This window comes from Ochlerotatus camptorhynchus, unplaced genomic scaffold (genome assembly GCF_037179485.1).
Source record: "Ochlerotatus camptorhynchus isolate MF236.1 unplaced genomic scaffold, CSIRO-AGI_Acam_v1.1 ptg000232l, whole genome shotgun sequence".
Taxonomy (NCBI): Eukaryota; Metazoa; Arthropoda; class Insecta; order Diptera; family Culicidae; genus Ochlerotatus; species Ochlerotatus camptorhynchus.
The window spans coordinates 7400311-7421127 of record NW_027040722.1 but is presented as its reverse complement, the minus strand read 5'-3'; the positions used below and the strand labels follow the sequence as shown (position 1 = coordinate 7421127).

At 38.9% G+C, this 20817-nt stretch overlaps 2 protein-coding genes across 2 annotated transcripts in view; one reads left to right on the top strand and one right to left on the bottom strand.

Annotated features, from left to right (window-relative positions):
• Window positions 1-4432, top strand: part of Gyc88E (Guanylyl cyclase at 88E) — a 205189-nt gene extending 200757 nt beyond the window's left edge. The window contains exon 14 of the mRNA XM_065225647.1: window positions 3227-4432. Coding sequence (XP_065081719.1) covers window positions 3227-3305 — 79 coding nt within the window. The 3' untranslated portion in view covers window positions 3306-4432. The remainder of the gene's footprint in view (window positions 1-3226) is intronic.
• Window positions 4433-4437: 5 nt separating this feature from the next.
• Jhbp16 (Juvenile hormone binding protein 16) overlaps window positions 4438-20817 on the bottom strand; it is a 29047-nt gene continuing 12667 nt past the window's right edge. The window contains exons 2-4 of the mRNA XM_065225705.1: window positions 5141-5348; window positions 4657-5079; window positions 4438-4591 (exon numbers count right to left, since the gene is read on the bottom strand). Of these exons, the coding sequence (XP_065081777.1) occupies window positions 4443-4591; window positions 4657-5079; window positions 5141-5312 (744 nt within the window). The 5' untranslated portion in view covers window positions 5313-5348 and the 3' untranslated portion in view covers window positions 4438-4442. The remainder of the gene's footprint in view (window positions 4592-4656; window positions 5080-5140; window positions 5349-20817) is intronic.

The following is a 20817-nucleotide window of genomic DNA, read 5'->3' as shown; positions in this document are numbered from 1 at the left end:
GTATCTCATCACTCTTTAATGATTGGAAGAATCGTCACGCGCACAAGGTTTCAAAAACTGCCTCAATCAAATGTAATTGAGCAACATAATTACAGTCAGGAATCCTTATTGTCGGGGTAACGGGGGCGCGAATAAGGAACTGCGAATAAGGATACCCACAGCCAGGCTTGCTTCCACTCACTTGCTATAAAAAAATGATTTTCGGAATTTTGGAATCATTAGATGTTGTAACTATATTTTGTACTTTTTTTTTTCCTTGATTTGTTTTCCGTCGATCTTGTTTTCCGTGCTGAGCACCAATGCTACCGACGCCAGGGAGGCAGCTCCCACACCTGGACCCTACCTCTCGACCCATCAAACTCATGAACCGGGGACCAACGGCTTTACTTCCGTGATCAGGTGATCAGAGATGTTATGCCTCAGAACATCCCGGCGGCGCCGACTGGGATTGAACCCAGGCCTGCTGGGGTGAGAGATAATCACGCTTACCACTACACTATCGGCACCGCTGTATTTTGTACTTGTTAGATACAGGAAGACGTTGAAAGGTTAGTGTTTGACACATAAAACCTGTTAAATTCGCTTTCAGATAGTCACAATCCGCGATTTTACGACTCGCAAGCGCTCACTCTGAGTGAATGCTCATGAATCATAAATTCGCTGATTGTGACACTCTGGAAGCGAAATTGACAGATTTCATGTGTCAAATACATACTTTGTAACCTCCCCTTTTAACTTGGAAGTACAAAATATCATAATAACATCTATCGATTTTATAATTCCGAAAAAGATTTGTTTTATAGCAAGTGAGTGGAAGCACTCTGCTTATGGGATTTTCACTAATGGGGGCTGTGGTGGATTATCTCATTTGTTTCAATACATAAAGCTATACTGTCTTCGACAAAATTTTTGTACTGGGTTTGACCAACAAGTCTGTGCCATTGGATTCAGGCTTAATTGGGAACTATGCCGCTAGAGGCGCTTCACTTTTATATAACTTATGTTGGCGTTATTTTATATAAAACGTTGGACTCAAGCTAGAATATTTCGCGATCCTGGCCATACAGAAAGTTGCTGTCTTGAGCAAAGTTGTTCAGGTGACCAAGTCCTTTCGGATGGTGGTGGCAAATTAGTTCAGAACTCTATCACTACGCAGCGCTAGTGTGCATGTTCAAATCCTATATAAACTGTAGTTCGAGAGTTGTTGCCAATGATCGTTGTGATGATATCCGGCCTCTACACGTCATTCCCTTTCCGATAATATCCTTATTGCAGGGTATTTGACAGTTTTTCTTGAACTGATGGCTGCCATCTTGGATTTCAAAATGGCGTCTGACATCGATTTCCGGCCTCTACACGTCATCCCTTTTTCGGATAGTGTTCTCACATTGCACAGCAACATCTTATATGGACAAGCTTTCGAGACATAACATATTAAAAAAGTTCATTTGCACACCAGCGCCGCGTAGTGAGGGATTTCTGAAATAATATGACCATCATCCGAATGGAATTAGTCACCTGAACAACTTTGCTGAAGACAATAACCTTCTATATGGCCAGGTTCTCGAGATACAGCTTATACAGGAAGTTCACTTGCGCGCTAGTGCCACGTAGTGAGTGTGTTCTGAACTAATATGACCACCATCCAAAAGGACATGATTAACTGAACAACTTTGCTAAAGACAGTAACCTTCTATATGGCCTGGATGTTGAGATACAGCTTATACAGGAAGCTCGGGTGCACACTAGCGCTGCGTAATGAGAGAGTTCTGAACTAATATGTCCACAATCCGAAAGGATTTGGGCACCTGAACAACTTGGCTCAAGACAGCAACTTTCTGTATGGCCAGGATCATGAAATATTCTAGCTTGGGTCCAACGTTCCATATATTATAACGCCCGTCAGTAGTAATATAAAATTAAAGCGCCTATAGCGGCATAGTTCCCAATTAATCCTGAATCCAATGACACAGGCTTGTTGGTCTATCCCAGTACAAATACTTTGTCAAAGACAGTATAGCTTTATATATTGAAATAAATGAGATAATCCACCACAGGGCTTAGTGAAAATCCCATAAGCTGTGGGTATCCTTATTCGCGGATAGCCCGGCAATAAGGGCGGCAATGAGGAATCCGCCAATAAGGATTCCTGACTGAACTATGAATTTTTCATACAGTGTTTCTCAAAATTGATCGTTCATCCTAAAAGATTTTTTTAACATGGTGAATAGATGTATTTTTTTTTAAATCGTGGCTGGTGATTGAACAGATGATTATTGATTTATTGCTATAATCTTGGTCTTTATTAGAAGCAGGCTTGCTTCCACTCACTTTCTATAAAAAATGATTTTTTAAATTCTGAAATCATTAGATATTATAATGATATTTTGTACTTGCTAGATACAAGAAGAGGTTGAAAGGCAAGTGTTTGACACATGAAACCTGTCAAATTCGCTTTTAGGTTTTCCGACTCGTGAGCGCTCACTCTGAGTGAACGCTCACGAGTCATAAAAACGCTGATTGTGACACTCTGAAAGCGAAAATGACAAATTTCATGTGTCCAACACATACTTTACAACTTCTTTTTTTTTAATTGAAAGTACAACATATTATAATAATATTTATTGATTTCATAATTCCGAAAAACATTGTTTATGGCAAGTGAGTGAAAGCAACCCTGATTGGAGGAGCCTGTATGAAGATAGATTTATTTTAGTAAAACGCGGCAGATGAATAATCTTTATTAAGACTAAAAATGAGAAAACTTTCATGAAGTTGTGTTCATTTTATTTCACGAAAATAAGGTTTTTCAAGAAAAAGGCGCTTTCCTTAAATTGCTCTTACTTTTTGTAAACTCAACTAAATTTGCCCAATACTGAGCCAATAATTGATATATGTATGCTGAGTTAGCTGCCAAAATTCAGAGACGTATCTTTTTAACTTGTGCTGTTAGAGCCGGTTTTCTAAAATTTAAGTACTGCTGACCGATCAATTTTGAGATACACTGTATGTATTTGTATTGAAGCGTTCCAGATACTTTGCTAGTTATGAATATCGTTGGTAGACACGAAGCTACTGTAGGTAATGCTCGCCGTCCTATTAATACATTCACTCGAATTTTTCTTCGCAATAGTTCAATCAATCCTCCTACATATTGATGAACTGCTAAAAACCAACCAATTCATCAAAAACATGCAATGCAAAACTAAATTCTATTCTCATAAAGGACCAAACAAACTCCTCGCCGTCCACTCCGCCGAGTGCTTCAGCGACAGCAACGGATTGACCTATCTTCTATCGTATGACCCAATCTGGCAGCTTTAAAAGAATGACATCTTATTATTTTCGTAAATAAACACACCATCGAGCCATCAAGTGAACGCACAAAGCAAAGGCACACCTAGTCTGATTATAGTTACTGAATGGGCCATCACATCACAGCATGGACCAACCGATTCCGGAGCACTCGCTCAGTGTACAGAAATTAGTCAATTTGATTTATCTTCTGTTTTCGTTTATCGATTGTTGTGCTCATTCAAACACATTTATTTGAAAATATCCAAGCGTAGTTAAGCAACATTCTAGGACGAACGTACTTCGCAAATTCAAGCTTTAATTAGAATTATCATGATCACGCAGTGATGGGAAGCATGAACCGGACAATTGTTCAAAGTAAACAGTTTCGAAGTATAAGACTCCATCCGGAGTGATTGTGTGTCCGTATGTATGTCTGTTATTTGGTGTGCAAAACAAAATGTTTTTAGGAGATTGTAAGGAAACCCAGATGGAAGCAAATTTATAACCAAAGAGGAAACGCTAGAAGCGTTTTGGCAGTAGTTGGAACCAAAGCAAATGCAGCATTTAGGACGTTTGATTGAGAGCAAACCATGATATGTCCATGTTAGTCACTAATCTCATAATCTCAGTTCTCTCTATCTATATGCAATCAGAAACCATAGGATATTAGCTAGCAGTCGAATCGAGATATACCATCGAATTTGTGTCGCAAACTACCGTTGTACTAACAAGAAACACGTTTTCACTTGTCATACTCAAGAGCAACGCACTTGCAAACTCTACAAAAACAAAAACAAAAAAAATCAGAACTTGTTTATTCCACTCAAAGCAGTAGGATGATTCATATCGATGTTGATTATTCAAGAAGTTTTTATCCACCCGTAGAACGAATTACATAACTAACCGAAACGATCAGGATTGCAACGGACAATAAAACCCCCGCAGTTAGTTGAACCAGAAGTCATCAAATATGTACCGCACAGGAGTTTCGTTTTGCCATTTTCGATATTTAATTAATACAGAGAGAAGCTTGTTGGCGCACCCGGACAATAAAACTGGAACCACGAAGGGAACCGCATCATGAAAACAATAATCAAAGTTCTTCACAAAATTAGCTTTATTTCAGTCCTTAAAAAGAAAGCCAGCTAGTGTATCACCTCGTGCAGTGGGAAGTATCGGAAGGATTCGTTGAAGATGTCCGTGAACGCAATGCTGACTAGATCGTTGATCAGGGGTTTGATGAAGGGGAAACTAGGCTGCCACATGGCGTTGATGACGAAGTCAGCGATGGATTCTGGAAAAAAAGATTAAATTGTTTGTTAGTGTAAGATCGGTATTTGGGATCTTCCCCGCCCTTACCTATTATCTTGGCTCCATGGAACAGGTCGGAAATGTGCAGCTTCATGTCCCCTATCCGATCGATCTCCACTCGCACCTTCAGTAGTCCACCCTGTTCGCCAACTCTGGTGACGGTCGTCGTTTGACTGTAATCGAATAGCGTCAAATTCCACACGCCCTTGACGTGCCGGGGCTGACCGAACATTTTCGACATGAAGCTGTACGCTCCATCGAGGGATTTTTCCGGGAAGTACTGCGAGTAGACGATACGGTTGTTTTTGTAGTCCGTTTTGTACTTGGTCACCTCCGAATCGCTCCACCCGTACTCGGAAACGTTCAGCAGTTGCAGATGGTAACCGGCTAGGCCGTCCCGGTCACCGCGATACTGATTCACGACGGCGGCCTTGTGTGGATCAAATGGAGCAACGTTGTACTGCGGAAGACCTACAAAAGTGAAAACACTTGTTAGTTAATGCGCGAATTTTGGAATTGGAGTGTGGCTAACCAGTTTTGAACCAAGGTCTCACTGCGTTGAATGCCTTTTTGATGCAGGGATCGAAATTTGGCTTTCCCCATCGACAGTTTTCGAATAACCGGAACACTTCACGCTGGGAGGACACTGGATTGTTGGAAAGGGCTATCATGCCCATGATTATGCTCAGCAGTGTGTGTCTCATGGTTGTGCTTTGAAGAGGTCTACAGTTGAAAGTACGCTGGAAGAAAAGATGATTACAATTACAAGAATGTGAAATGGAGTGTCGTACGCCTTCATCACTCCCTATATCTGATCTCGGATAAATAATGTTATTGTGATAAATATTAATAGAGCTACAGAAACTTTTTAAGACCTAAGATTGAACTTATCCATACATGAAATGTATCCAGCTTTTTACGCAAAGTTGCCATACAAAATAAATCAACCCTTTCTGACAGATTAGTGATACTGATATGTATAAATTATTATAGTATCATCTTAGGATGCCCAAAAGTGAGCGATATTTATTTACTTTGTTTGGATAGTTTGTTTGTAAGAGTTTGATAAATTCTGCGCACATTCAATTATAAAATAATGCATGATTGAACATCTTTTCCATAACTGCATCAAAATAAGCATCATTCTTTAGTTTTGTGCATTGTAGTGACCCAGTGGTGCAGTCAGGATTTGCTTCTAGGGGGGGGGGGGTTGTAATAATTACGTTAAAAAAAATGAGAATACCAGTTTGGTGCAGCTTTATATTTCAACATTTTTTGAAACTTTAAAATATTAGAGATTTATACACTGGGCAAAAATTACAAGCAAATATTTAACCTTCTTTTCTTTCGGCTTAAATCATCGAGTACTTCATCTTCGGAAACCGGAATATCTGCATGGATAAACATGAGCGGCAATCCGTTCAGCCGTTGCTCTCCAGTGGTATTGCGGAGATATGTTTTTAATGTTTTTAAGCTTCAATTGAATTTGCAGGTCTTAACATCAAAACAGTTTGGCGCCATAGCATAACTTCACCTGCCAGGCCGCATGATTCTATGTCATAAAATGTTGCAAGATTTTCAATCGGTTCTTGCTCTAGTGATTTCAGAAGTGCCTGAAATGGAATCAACGTCTCCTGGTGTTTTTTAAATTTCTCAACGAGCGAGTCCACAATGCTGTTCAGAAATGGATGAAATACTCTGCTTCGGTAGTACTCCTCACACGATGCTGGTGTCGAATTTTGAAACTCTGTTTGGCGTCTGACTGCAAATCTCGGCAAATTAATATCAACTTCAAGGCGACCACATAACTGCAGCACGTTCTGGAAAATCGAAGCGAAATTCTCCTGTGCTTCACCCGCGACAACTCAAGCGATATCCTGGTACTTTCCGCAGAATCGACAGCAACCTTCAGATCCAAGTTTTTGGTTTGTAGATACGTACTTAAGGTGATACTCTAAGAAAGCCTTAGTGTGAAACTTTAAAGGCACAAATGTCAGCTTCCACAAAACATACAAATTTGAAATTGCTTCTCCTTGTTTGCTGTGCTACTACAAACAGAGAGTAGTAATTTCAAATTAGTATGTTTTGTGGAAGCTGACATTTGTGCCTTTTAAGTTTCACGCTAAGGCTTCCTTAGAGTATCACCTTAATGGAAGCGTAATTTTAAGAACGAAGCCAACAACAAAAAGATTAACAATGAAATCGGACTTTTCAATTGAGCTCAAAAGAAGTTCGGCGTTTGTGGAAGTTGTTTTATCTGACCAGGATTTAATGTCTTCCAAAACCTCGACGACAGGTTCAAACAGTTCAATGAACGCTTGGAGTGAATCGTGTCTCTGAATCCAGCGACTAGGACACATTCGCTTCAGTTTCTGTGCACTTGGCCTGTCGTTCTCAATTTTTTCAATACGCTTTTTCAGAACATCCATTCGTTTTGGCGAGTTAAAAAAATTGTATGTTGATTCTACTGTGCCCATGCAGCTCTGGATCGACGGTAGTGAACAGCCTTCAGAAATGGAAAGGTTTAGGGAATGAGAGCAGCAGTGCACATAAAGTGCTTTTGGGATTGTTTCGCGGATGATTGCCTGTGTACCCTTGAAACGACCGCTCATGGATCGTGCTCCGTCATATCCCTGTCCAACTAATTTGCTTTTGTCTAACCCGACAGCATTAATCGAATCAACAATAAGCTTTGCTAACCCTTTACCAGCCATGTCAGTTAAAGGAACGAATTGAAGGAATTCTTCCCGTACCGTGTTATCCTCCAGGAATCTAACACATAGAGTCATTTGGGAGATATTACTCACGTCAGTCGTCTCATCGCATAGGATGGAAAAGCATTCAGCATAATTAAAAGGATTACTTTATTGAAAGCCGATATGATTTCGTTTTGGATTTGCCAGCTTGTGTATAAAGCATTTCCAGCTGCATTCTCCAAATGATGCTTCAAGACGTCATCCCCTGACTCAACTCTGAATCTCAAAAGAGCTCTAAAATTGCCTTCCTCTTTTCGCGAAGGTTGCGAAAGATCGTACCGGAGTCCCGATGAGCTCGAAAAGCGAGACCTCGTCTGGCTAGAAACATGGCTGATTATATTATCGGCACCAATTTCGTTCTGTTTTTCTTCGCACGATGCTTGCGTCCTTTCTGCAGTGCCCGCTCAATGCTTTCCTTAGCTCCGGTTTGCGTAGCGATGAAATAACCAGCTCTTTCCAGACTTCTTACGTGATACTGGCATTTGTCGTGAGTCCGGAAGTCTTCCCTGGCATTTTTCCAGTTTTTGTAAGAGATTTGCCAGGAGGTGCGCTCTGCTTGCCAACAGTCGTGTAGAAAATAGTTCACAGTTCGAATACACCAACCAGTTCCATTCATCTAACCAATGCCGGTTGAACTTGAGATTATGGGGACCAGAAGCTGGAAACTAAAAATTTACACCAGGTTTCCAAGCATTGGTCAGTATCAGCATCTTAGTGGTATCATCAACCTGCTGGAAATTCAAACGAGGTTATCAAAAATTATCACACGAGGAAAACATTCTCAATTTTAACCCTCCTGATTTTCAATAAGCCCCCCTATATCGTGGTCAAACGGAACGAGTGTTGCATTTAATTCCACCGGTGGGGCAGATTTCATCTGGTCAGATTTTGTCGAGTCATGCTTCACCGAGCCAGTATTCACCGAATCAGATTTTGCCAGATTAGATTCCACCGGGTCCAAAGGGTTTTGCATTCGCGGTTTTTTTCATGGCAACCTCTTCCGCATCACTTTCCTGCTTTTGGCCTATGATAATAAAATACTCATCACAGCTGCTTTGTTCGAAAAAAAAAAAATCCTAACATTTACCATTATTTTCGATCTCAGGAGTAGATTTCATAAAAAAGTTTCTGATGTGCATATTGAAAGAGGCAATGACCAGTTTTCTTTTCTCGTTTTGAATCACCAATTTTAATTTCGATTAACAACTTCAAACATCACAAATTGCCGCGAAATATTTGTTTTCCAAATCTTCAAATATCGGGTCAAAACGCAAGAAAAACAAACAGGAAGAACTATGTTTTGGCGCGCTAACTAATGTCACATTGGCTTAACACGCGTCGTAGTGATAAAGTGAGATAGTAGAAAAAAGATGGAGAGCGGGAGAGATCAGCATAAATCAAATGAATATTCTGCATTTAAAGGCATGGCAATGTAAATCTAGCCTTATCGGTAATGCTTTCTGCTCTTGCCTCATCGGTCATGCTGTCTACCGTCTAACGGAAAACTCACTTTCATGCTCAAAATGTGTGTTATTTTTTACACATTATAAAGACTAAGAATTATTTGTCGAGATCAAGATAAGTTTTTATTTTTCTCAAAGCTCTGGGGGAGGGGGGCTTGAACCCTAACCCCCACCCCTGGCTGCGCCACTGTAGTGACCTATAGATCACTAATTACAGAACCAATTCTAAATTTTGGGTCACATTCATAAAGGAATTCAGAAACAAGCAAACATTTGTGCAAACATCTCATGAACAAAACTAGCATTTGACGGATTTTACAGTTTTATAGATCAAGATACGCATGTCAGAGTTCCGATATGTTAGCGCCACAGATTAACATAAAACTTATCCATATTGATAATTCACTGTATTAATTTGTAAATCATACGCTTGGGTCCATATCAAATCTTCTTCGACTTATTAGTCCGTTCCCTTTCAGATGTCATCCTAGAATGTACCCTATCGATCTGTCATTCTGTGGGTCATTTACTTGTTCCCCTGCCCGTGCTATGTGTATACATCGCAAGATCACTTTTATTCTCGCTTTCGATGAAACTACAATTGTTCAGCATATTCGAGTAAATAAGGGGTTGTTCATTAACTAGGTAGACAGTGGATAATTGCCAACCCCCCTAAACTGTCTAACTGTACGTAGTTAATGGACGGCCCTAAGCAGAAGGACTCCATTTTAGCGTAGCATCTTGTAAAATTTTCAACATGGTGTGGCACGGAAACGGCATTTCTGGTCACAAGCAGAGTTGAAAAATGTTTAGTTTATATATTGAATATCACTATAAGATTAACATCAGTGCAAAAATGTTCATTGAAATTCATTCTTTGCTTTCTTGGCGCAGGTCACTATGATTTGACGTTTCAGAGAATTTCTCACTTTCGGTTTGTTTTGTTGTTATCCTTTTCATTCAACAACGATTGCCGGTTTTAGTTCCCAATGAATATTCATTTCATTTACACTGAAAAAAGATTTCACTTAGTTACTATTAGGAACGCATATAATATTTTTCCAATAACAAAAATAATTATTGTTATTAGAATATCACCAATATTGTAAAAGAAATTCTACAGAGGTTACTCAAAATAACTAGGATAGGCAAATTTTTGGTCAACTTTGGAGTGTTGTAACTTCGTCAAATGTGATCCGATTTTAAATCATCCAAGAGCATATGACTGGAAAACTAATATATATGACTGGAAAACTAATATAGATATTCCGGGTTTTCGGAGGGCTTGTCTAACTTGCTAAATTTTTGGTGAAATTTTATATATGATGCTGGTTAAATATATATATTTTTAGTGAATACAACAAAATAAGAACCATTTCTAAAGCAAATCATATGCCAAGAACTAAAATCGGCCTATAATCAACCGAGATATGGCCATTTCCCTGGAATCGGTTCTGGTGAAGGGTTCTGAATGCGGGCAGATCATTTAATCACTCAAAACATGCCGTGCGACAGCTCTTTCTTCATGGTTTCTCGTCAATAGACTTTCTATAAACTTTAAATGGATTAGTGACCACATTGGCCGCTCTCGGGACCTCCGGTATGCTCCCGGGAGAACCTGCAGCAGAGGACAATTGCATTTTTGCACCAAAGCATGCCGTGCGACAGCTCATTCTTCATGGTTTTTCATGAATAGGCATTCATTAAACTTCAAATTGATCAGTGACCACATTGGCAGCTCTTGGAATCACGGGATATCCCCGGGGGGAACCTGTTGTAAGGGACAATTGCTATTTACTCAAAAACATGCCGTGCGACAGCTCTTTCTTCATGGATTTTCATGAATATGCTTTCTATAGACTTAAAGTGAATCATTGACCACATTGGCAGCTCTCGGAACCACTAGATACCCCCGGGGGAACCTGTAGCAGGGGACAATTGCGTTTTTACTCAAAAACATGCCGTGCGACAGCTCTTTCTTCAGGATTATTTTCGTGGCCACACCGTAGAACAATATTAGTTTTCCAGTCAAATGCTCTTAGATGATTTAAAATTGGATCATATTTGACGAAGTTACAACACTCCAAAGTTGACCAAAAATTTGCCTATCCTAGTTATTTTGAGTAACCCCAGGATATGAGAAATCATATAGATTTCATTGAACACATAACGTTCATGTGATTTAGTGGTGCAATTTCCAACTATGGGATCACATGAAAGTTAAGTGAAATTCACGTGGATATTTTCCACTGGCTATGTGATTTATTTTATGAGTGTAGGATTCAGGGAAGATGAATATAGAAAAAATCACATTCATTTGCGCACAGTGATTTTTTTCACCAGTAGTAATTTGAAGCGTGCGCAGCGAAGCGAAGAAACTGGTAGGGAAGAATGGTTCATAACGCACTCCGGGGTAGAACGCATTTTTATATTTTATATTGAGCTTTTCTTGGCATTAAAATTCATTAAATTCCACGCATTTTTATTGACGAATTTACATGTCAAATTAACATAATTTTCATGTGACCACACATAAACAGAACCCATTCAGACGTACACATGAAATGTATGCCTCTCATGAATAGTATTTGTGGTCACACATGGCTTTATGTGCACCCATATTAAGTATTTGTACGACACTTAGGTATCATTTGTTGATCACATTGCAAAAAATCATGTGTGGGACACATACAAATAATCTTTAAAATTTTCTTATTGTAGGATTTATCATGCAACATTTCGAGTTCAGATGCTAAACAAGAAGTGCTGCTTGATAAGTCATCATAAAAGTTACGAATAAACTTAGTGAATTTTTCGGCTCTTTCGTTTTCCCGCTGTTTTTATGGTGTGTGACGTCAGCTCTGTAAAGCAGCGAGAGAGTAATAGAGACGACAAGATAGTTCTACTTGAAGTTGAGGTGCCGCGTTGCTATGATTGGAACATTCATTACGTAAATATTAAGTGAAATGAATTAATTTCGCAGTCTTTGTGACAACACAAGATGAACGTGATTATTTCCTGGTTCATTCTCATTGAATCCAAATACGAAAGAGTGTGGAAAGATTTGTTTTATCTAGTTCATTTATTTATCAGGCTCAATCGCGTTAGCATTACGGAGCCGATAATTCATTGTTATTTGTTTGTTACAAAATTCACTTAATTCTATGTCTAGTAGGAGTTGGGTCGAATACTCGCGGCTTACCCGAGGTTAAAGGGGTACATTGTCGAAGGATATGAAAAGGGGAGGTGCTTGGGGCATGGTTTTGTTGTCTCATCAGAGCGATGTCACCAGTATGAACGGTAGTGTGGTTCTAGATTCGTCTAGAGTTCGACCGGCTATGGTGACCAGTGCGCAAAGGCCAGTTGAATATCTGTGGAAAGCAGCGCTAGACAATCGTTTGTTCCTTTGCTTTTGCGGAACCCAAACGAGTATCCAAAGTATTATTTTCTCATTTGAATTTAATAATATATTCTCGGTAACGAGTTGTTCGATGAAAGAAGAGCCATAGAGAATTCCAGCATTGTGAATGGTTTATCCAGAGAGCCGCCGCTCGGAGATGCTTTGAAGAATGTGCTGGAACTGAGTCCGGACAGACCTTTTTAGCAAAAACGAATATCTATTGGTTGGAGTATTCTTCACTCTCATTAGAAGATAAGCGGTTACGCATGTTGCGAGCCACTCTCCACAAGGTGTTCATTGAGGTTTCTCGTGAGAACACCGACAAACCAACATGAATGAACATACACATTATGAAGAAATTTTTGATCAAAGCACAAAACTGACATCTGCCGCTGTGTTCTCGGAAAATATTTATCCTAGCCACGAATACGCGCACACAATTCATGAATTGGTTCGTGTCTAATCTATTTAGGACAAATTATTTTTATCTGGATAAAACATTTCTATGGTTTTGACCAGTTATGGTATAATCATTAGCAAATTGATATTTTTCCGCTCTCATACGCTCTCAATATCACGCGTGATATTGGAGCAAAATATAATGCTTGATATTGATTTCACAAGCTTCTTTGATATTGCAGGACTATTCACAACGTGCAAAAATCAAGCTGTGAGTTGAATCGACGCAAAAATGATTCCGTTGCACCTCGATTTCTTAGAAAGAGAAGGTAGAATAATGCTATCTCTTTTTTCTCTTCACCGATGGCAGACACGAAGTGACTGCTGCCAGCCGTTATGGAAGTTTCGCGTTGCGTTTGGGTGTAAAGCCAAAATCATACTACTACCACAGTTTGGTGAGATTTGCAGCTGGTGAGTTTTGTTAGCTTGATATTCCGAGCTGCAATATCACAGCTTGCAATAATAACCGCACTTGTTTGCTTGTTGATTTTTTTCTACGAAAATCAAGCATGATCTTGTTCTTTGATGAGATTTAATTATTTGATATTTTTCCAACACTGGTTTTGACAGATGGGATCGCTGCACATTTGAATCGGCCGTTATAGATTCTCGATCAAGAGTTAAGTTTAGGTTTAATGTCGGTTTGTCGGTGGTGAGAGTCCCTCGACGAAATTGCGAAAAACTGACAAAAATCGTAGAACAAGACCTTCGGTAAATTTTTTAAACTTTTTTTTTTCTTTTTAGTTTTGTTTTAGTTTTAGAAAATTTGTTTTATCAAAAAAGTTTTTTTTTATAATTTCCATTTGCCAATAATTTTAAACATTCAAAAGATTTAATTATTCACGAGCTTCTTTAAAATTCCTAATGCATTAGGGAAAAGTTCCAAACCCGTTCCCCAAAATCAATTTTCAAACCAATTCTTGGCTGCAAATGAAAGACGAAGGTTCCTAATATGGCACCCTGCTCAGGATTTCTCCAATTTGGTAATTTAGCAAGCCGCATTCGTCAAACCGAGGATTCGGAAGTTATCCGACCAATTGTTACCGGAAAAATTCTGTAAAAAGGCTACAATTTGGCAAGCCATTTGTGAGTGTGATATGCTTTCCAAATCGTTTATGACAAAGGAGACAATGACGATGTTAACGTGCGTGAGTGTTTAAACAAGCGTCTGTTACCCATGATACGCTAACACGACGCCTCAGTACTGTTTTGGCTAGATTTGGCGGCGGTTCATTACTCCAAGGACACGGTAGCCTGGTATAAAGCCAACAAGGCCCAATTCGCACCCAAGGAGATGAATCCGCCAAAATGTCCCCAAGCCAGGCCAATCGAAACTTTTTGGGCCCTGACCAAACCATATTTGCGGAAACATGTAAAGGCAGTGGATTCCGTTACAAAGTTTGCGAAAGACTGGTAAAAAGTATCAGAATTGTTGGAAAGGCATCTGTGCTGAAGCTAATGAGTAGTGTCCACTCCTTGGCTTACGACTGATCGGATCTAGGATTTTGTACGTTTAACTGTGTATTCTCTTACAGAGAGCATGAATACGAAATAAAAATCGAATTTGCTGTAAACATAATTACGTTATCGTTTTTTTAATCGTGCTTATACATTCTGGGACACCCTATAGAAAATGATTTAAAATAACTAATTTATTTTTTTAGTTTAAAATACATCAATAAAATTTTTATCAAAAAGTCCAAAAATTCAACAAAATTGTTGTTTCACGATTTTTAATAATTTGTATGTGCCGACAATCTTAAACATTACAAAGATTTAATTTTTCATGAGCTTCTTTAAAATTATTTTCCCTCTTTCCATAAGGGAACAAAATATTCAATATGCATAAGCGTTTCAAATAAGTCCCAAACATCAAGTCGCTCTCAAAAATCAATTATTGAACCAATTCTTGATCTATTTACTTCAAATGAAAGATTCCTAAGTTCCTAAAATGCCAACCTGTTCAGGATTTCTCCAATTTGGTCATTTAGGCTACCTGGCACTGGTTACGATAGGGCACAAAATGACACTTCCAAAACATCATGATATCATGCCACTAACAAACTGGAGTATCTGGCCACATCTGGATATCCAGAACCGGTTCTAGTATTGCCCCAAAAAGGGCAATTCCAAAGCTGCCTGCACTGGTATCGTTTGACGGCTTAAAATTTATGATTTTTCGACCAACAGTGAATAGACATCATGGATCTGATCACTCCGTACAGTCAGAACCGTTCTTAATGGTCTTGCAAATGTCCTTTTTGGGGCCCTGCTGGATCCACTTCCGGGTATCGGATGTGGTTAGATCTTCCTGTTGGTCCAAGGCATGATGTGTTTTTACTTCTAGATGAAAAATTATGAATTTTGAGCCGTCGAACGATATCAGTACACGAGGTTTTGGTAGTGTCTTTTTTGGGGCCCTGCCAGAACATGTTCCAGGATATGCCCAGATCCACCTTTCGGTCCATTATGCATTATATCTATTCTTCTGTTTTTATCATTTGCCATCACACGCAAGGAGTAGCGCTTCAAGCCAATGTAGATAAATTGCGTTCGTTTTGAATATCTTCGCTGTGAAGTACGAGTGAAACGAACAAATGAGTTCAGTTTCCATCAATCTATGTATAAAAACCAACAAAACACGTTCTTCAGCGCTATAGGTATTTGTGTAATATGAAAATAATAATTTTGCATTTGATCCTCAAAATCATCCCCACCAAGATGAAGATGCATATTGATATTGACTGCAACACAGGCGATAATAAACATCCAGCCACGAATGAACAAAAGCAAATGTTGACTTCGATACTCAGAGGTTGCCTTGATCAAGAGAATGTGTTTATGTCAAAATTCAAATTCATGCAGGTAGTTGGTTAAGGTTGTCTTCATTTTCAGCTAAGTTGAGTGTAGAAGGAATGATTTTCATCAGAACTACTATTTACTTCTGGATGAAAAATCATAAATTTTGAGCCGTCGGACGATACCAGTAGATGAGGTTTAGGATGTGTCCTATTTGGGGCTCTGCTGGAATCGGGTCTGGGTATCGGATGTGACCAGATCCATCTGTTTGTTCGTGGCATGATGTCTATTTACTTCTGAATGAGTTACATGAGGTTTTGGAAGTGTCCTTTTGTGTCCTATCAAAACCGGTACCAAGAAGTCTAAATGGCCAAATTGGAAAAATCCTGGGCTGGGTAACTTTACCGAAGATACCACCCTATAAGACATTTTATTTTAAAAGATATTGAACAAAAACAAATATTTTGATACATCTTTCAAAAACCATACCTACGTAGTCACACAAAATGTCACTCCAGAAATTTCAGGGCTGATAGCATTCTACATTGGATGTATGAAAAATAAATTTTAGTTTGGAACTGCTTGGAGCTTTTGAAATTTTGAAATTGTGAAATTCAAGTTCTTTTGATATTGTAATTTTTGTATGTACTAATCAACAGTGCTGAAGGAATCGCAGTAGGCCATTGTATGACAATGCATTATAATTTTATGCTTTAGTGAGGTATGGGAAATGGCTCTAATGTTGGCCTATGGATCTAAGTTGGGCCCATGTCTAAAAATCTGCTATTTATCAATTTTATCTAGATGAACGCGGCTGTGGAACGGTACTAATGGATATTTTCGCACGCAATTGAAATTTTAGTCAATTGCTGAATTTATGTATGGACCCAAATTAGGGGCATTTAGGTCAGCATTACATCCCTTTCCCCTATAAAAGGTCCAACAAATGTTTAAAAAATCCTCCAAACTGCATACCCAAACTGTTGTCGGTCACTCATTTGTAAAAAAATGGCTGAAAATCAGCCAAATTTCCCGTGTAAACACCAATAGCACTTTTCGGTGCACGTCTAGTGCTTATCCCAAGGATTTCCAAATTATTTCAGAATAAGATTGAATTTATGGACAATCTGCAACTAGAATTTCTGATTCAAAATGGGTTATGAAATTACGTAAAAGATCTTAATTTTAGGCAAAAAGTTTGGGTACGATATTGAAGGAATCATTGAGTTAAGGAGAACATCGAGTGTTGGAGGAAAATTTCAGAAATTTGTAAGGGGAAGCAAGGTCAAAGTAGAATAGATCTCCATCAAGTTAGAGAAAGACAGTTAACACAAATTACATCAGTTCTAAAAGAAACTTCAAGTTCAGAAAAATGTTCACGGATCAAAAATTCAAGGAAGGGATTCCGACCATCAATTTCTTTTTCATACCTCCAATATAAAATGCTACCAGCCCTGAAAATTCTTGGGTGCGATTTTGTGCGATTACGTAGATATGATTTTTGAAAGATACGTCAAATGTATTGGTTTTAGTTCAATAACTTTAAAACGAAACGTCAAATCAAGATGGTATCTTTGGCAAAGTTTCAAGTTTTTTCTATTGAATTGAGATTTAAAAAAATCTTGTTCCAAAATATATTAACAAAAACACAAAATCAGTTAAGTTACTCGTTTTGGAGCTATTAATTTTGTTTAGCATGATAACATTCCTGGACCACTACACCGTGGTCCGAAACGGTAATAATAAAATGGACAATATGACGTAGGATTACGTCTGTGATTCCTATAAGGGGGTACACTTTGTAAACACCAAAAATGGAACATGTAACAAAATTATGAAAGATTTTGAACGTTATTAACTCAGCTGCCCCAGGACCAATTTCAATAATTTTAACACCAATCGATTAGAAATGTTTTTGTGCATCTGTTGATTTTAAGACTTTATTATTTTTCAATATTTTACTATTGGAAATTGCCCGAATGTGCAACTGTTGCTATGATAATTAAAATTATCACCGATTGCCTGCGAAAAGCGATTTCCCTAACACAGATTTCAAAGTTGAATTCCATCCGGTCTCACCAAACGTTGTTTATTCAAACACCGCGTGGTGAGTGATGGTGTTCTCCAGTACACAACGAAAGGCTGCCTGCAAGCAGCGAGTTTCAGTCCCCATGAGCATCCATAGAAGGAGGAAGAAGTCGCACCGCTCTTGATCGGCATCAGTAGCTCTTTGTGAGTCGCTGTGGGCCATCTATGCCAAGCGCTTCATACTAAAGAGTATAAACAGCGAGAACCCCGCTCAAATTCCTATTCCTTCACAAAACACAATCTCCTGCTGCAGTTAACAAATAACATTTGTAATATAAGACTACGTAGTCCTACGTCACCATTGCGTACAACCCCATAGGACTGTCCCTTGTGGTTTTTTTTTTTTTTTTTTTTTTTTGTAATAAAATTGATGATAGTGTTGATCCTCATTTTAATTTGATCAGGAATGTTTCGAAAAAGCGTTACAGACCGTGTGTTTGAGTGTGTTTCAATCGGGTAGACAATATTTAGTTATCTGCGTTGTTTGTTTTTTTCTTGGCTTGTGCTCCTGGAAAAGAAATTTGAGACATCGCGAGTGATAGTTTTCAATTTCAGTTTTGAATTGTTTTGTGTCGGCGAGTGCGAATTAATTTCCACGACAATCGACCGTTGTTGGAGTAGTCCTAAGAACTGGCCAAGTGGCCCTCGACATGCTTGGCATACATAGTTTTGGTCACGAACTGCTCATTTGCTAAAAACTTTGCACACAGTTGACGGAACATAGTTCTTTTTGAGGCAGTAGATAGAATAGAGTGTAAGCTTGGTACATATATCTCTAAAAATGTAGATTTTAATGCTAGTAGTAAACTGTATTTGTTTTTGCGTTGTAAAAATGAGGTGAGAAATGCTCACTACACATCTCTTAATTTAACTGTTAAATTGATTAGTGTTGATTCAAATGTTAAGCTTAACCTAATCTTCGTATATCTATAGTTGACTATGAGCCTAATCTATCAATTACTTTAAAGAAAAATAAATTTCAACATCTGAGTGAAAAGCTATTACCAAATGAGCAGTTGGTGTGTACAACTGTGCATGCCAAGCATGACCCTCAAAGTGCAGTGCATCACTGTTTTCATCACACATGGCTGGAGTAAATTGGATCATTCGGTTGTGACAGTTTCTTTTTGTTTATTTAATTTTATTTTAAACATGATTGGAATTTAAATTTAGGAGCTCGGCTACCGCTTTTGTTTACTGAGTAGAAGATCGTGGGTTTACTTCCAAGCTCCTCGAGAACAAAACAATTACTATGGTCGCATCGCCTGCTTTAGCGAATCCTGACCCATCTCCTACCAAACAATCCAACTCCGTAGCATCTATGGGGGCGTCGGTGAGTCGCTGGCCTCCCGTTAAGTAGATGTTACATCAACAATATCCTTCCTTTCCCCGTAATGGAGAAGATGGGCGTGGCTGGCAATGGTAATTGTCATGCTTTTCCTGTTCTGAACATTGATTGGAGAACTATTCACTCCCAAATAGTTTTCCTTAAGCAATCAGAATAAGAACATTGAAGTTGATACATTACAGTTGCTAATATGCAATCTACGAATTATTCCATTACACACGCAACGCAAAAACAAACTTTCATCTGAATGTTAACACTGTCTGGTCTACGATCAATTGTATGTGCATTTGGCAGCCGAAGACCTCACCACAATGAGTAATTTTCCAAACCGAAAAGGATCTCGATTGGGTGTAAAGTTGAACTTACCACCCACAGCATGTCTTGCATTTAAGCCGCATTGCGTTCATTTCCGACTGGTCTCTTTGCTGCAATCAGCCTGCAATCCCTGATGCCCTACTTAATCGAAACTGAATGCCTATGTTCAATTAAAAAGCCGTCTCTTCAACTCAACGTGTTTTACAACGCCTTCTAGCAGTGAACGACCGTACATTAGCTAACCTTCACGCGGCTGGCAGTGTGTACCAATTCATCGGTCAAAGAAGTTTTCAAGCTACAGTTTACTGCAGAAGAAAACGAATTCACCTTGAAGAGTGGAAAAAATGGTTGTGGTTACCGGTGTGTAGCTTCGTGTTTGCACAGCAGCAACCAAAAATGTATGAACAGGGCTGCCCCGGCAGTCAATGTTTTGATCATCGCATCGTCTCGTTTTCGTCAACTCTATGGTTGACTTGTTGACTTGATTTCGTAGACGAAAACCAAACAGATGGCAGAAGGTGTATGTTTGGCATGATCTTTGCTCATCATTTGTGATTGGTATTGATTGCCAATTATGTTCGTAAGCCGCTGCAACTCGATCGATTTCACTGTTTCGTTGTGAGTTGACTGCACTGACTGAGCTGAACCAAAATTTCATGGGTGGTTTGAGATTGCTGAATGGTAAATTGACTTTTAGTTTTAGGTAGTGGTGAGACTTGGGACATCTTCAATTTTGATGTTGTTTTAGTAATAAGGGAAGTTCTATGAGCTATGATCATTGTTTTAAAAATGTTTCAGCTACATGTCGGACAAGTTTGAAGTTTAAATCTGAGCACATTTACTCAAGATAAATCAAGATACGATATTCAGAAAATTTAATTAAATAATTATCTAATCCACAATATGTGACAATTCTAAACCATTCTACAACTACCATGACTTAAAACCGGTCGCTTTACACTGGTGGCCAAGACATTATATGGCAATACGATCACACACCGTGCATTTCCTAAGGCATTTTAAAATTGAATTGATAAACGAGTTCGATTAGCAACAACCCATTAATGCCCAATTACCAACGAACCAACGATTTCTCCAGCACAGCTGATCACATTTTCCCTCATAACCAGTACGAAGCTGCCCAGCACGACTCATAGTAACACTTTCGATGCGTCAACTTCCAAGGTCACGGTCTAAACGCAGCGCACGCCATCGTGCACCATCTAATCAACCTGCCCTGCAATCGCCCCTGTCTGTGGCTCCATAAAATTGCATGTTAACTTTGGAGTTTTTTTTTCTTCTATTAATCCACTCATCGTTGCAGCCGTAAAACGCAACTCATAAACATGATGAATGTTGCTTGTGTTTTTATTTAGTCGAATGCGAAACACTTAAAGCACATGATTATGATACTGAAATAAAACAGATTCGGCCTGTAGGTACCTCGACTAATGTGATGGACCGCGTGTGCACGTGCAGACAAAAATGAACCCGGTCCGTGTTTATTGGCACACTTGACGAGAGAGATAGAGCGAGAGAGATGAACAGTAGAACTCCGTAGATTAGGCCTGCCCATTATCT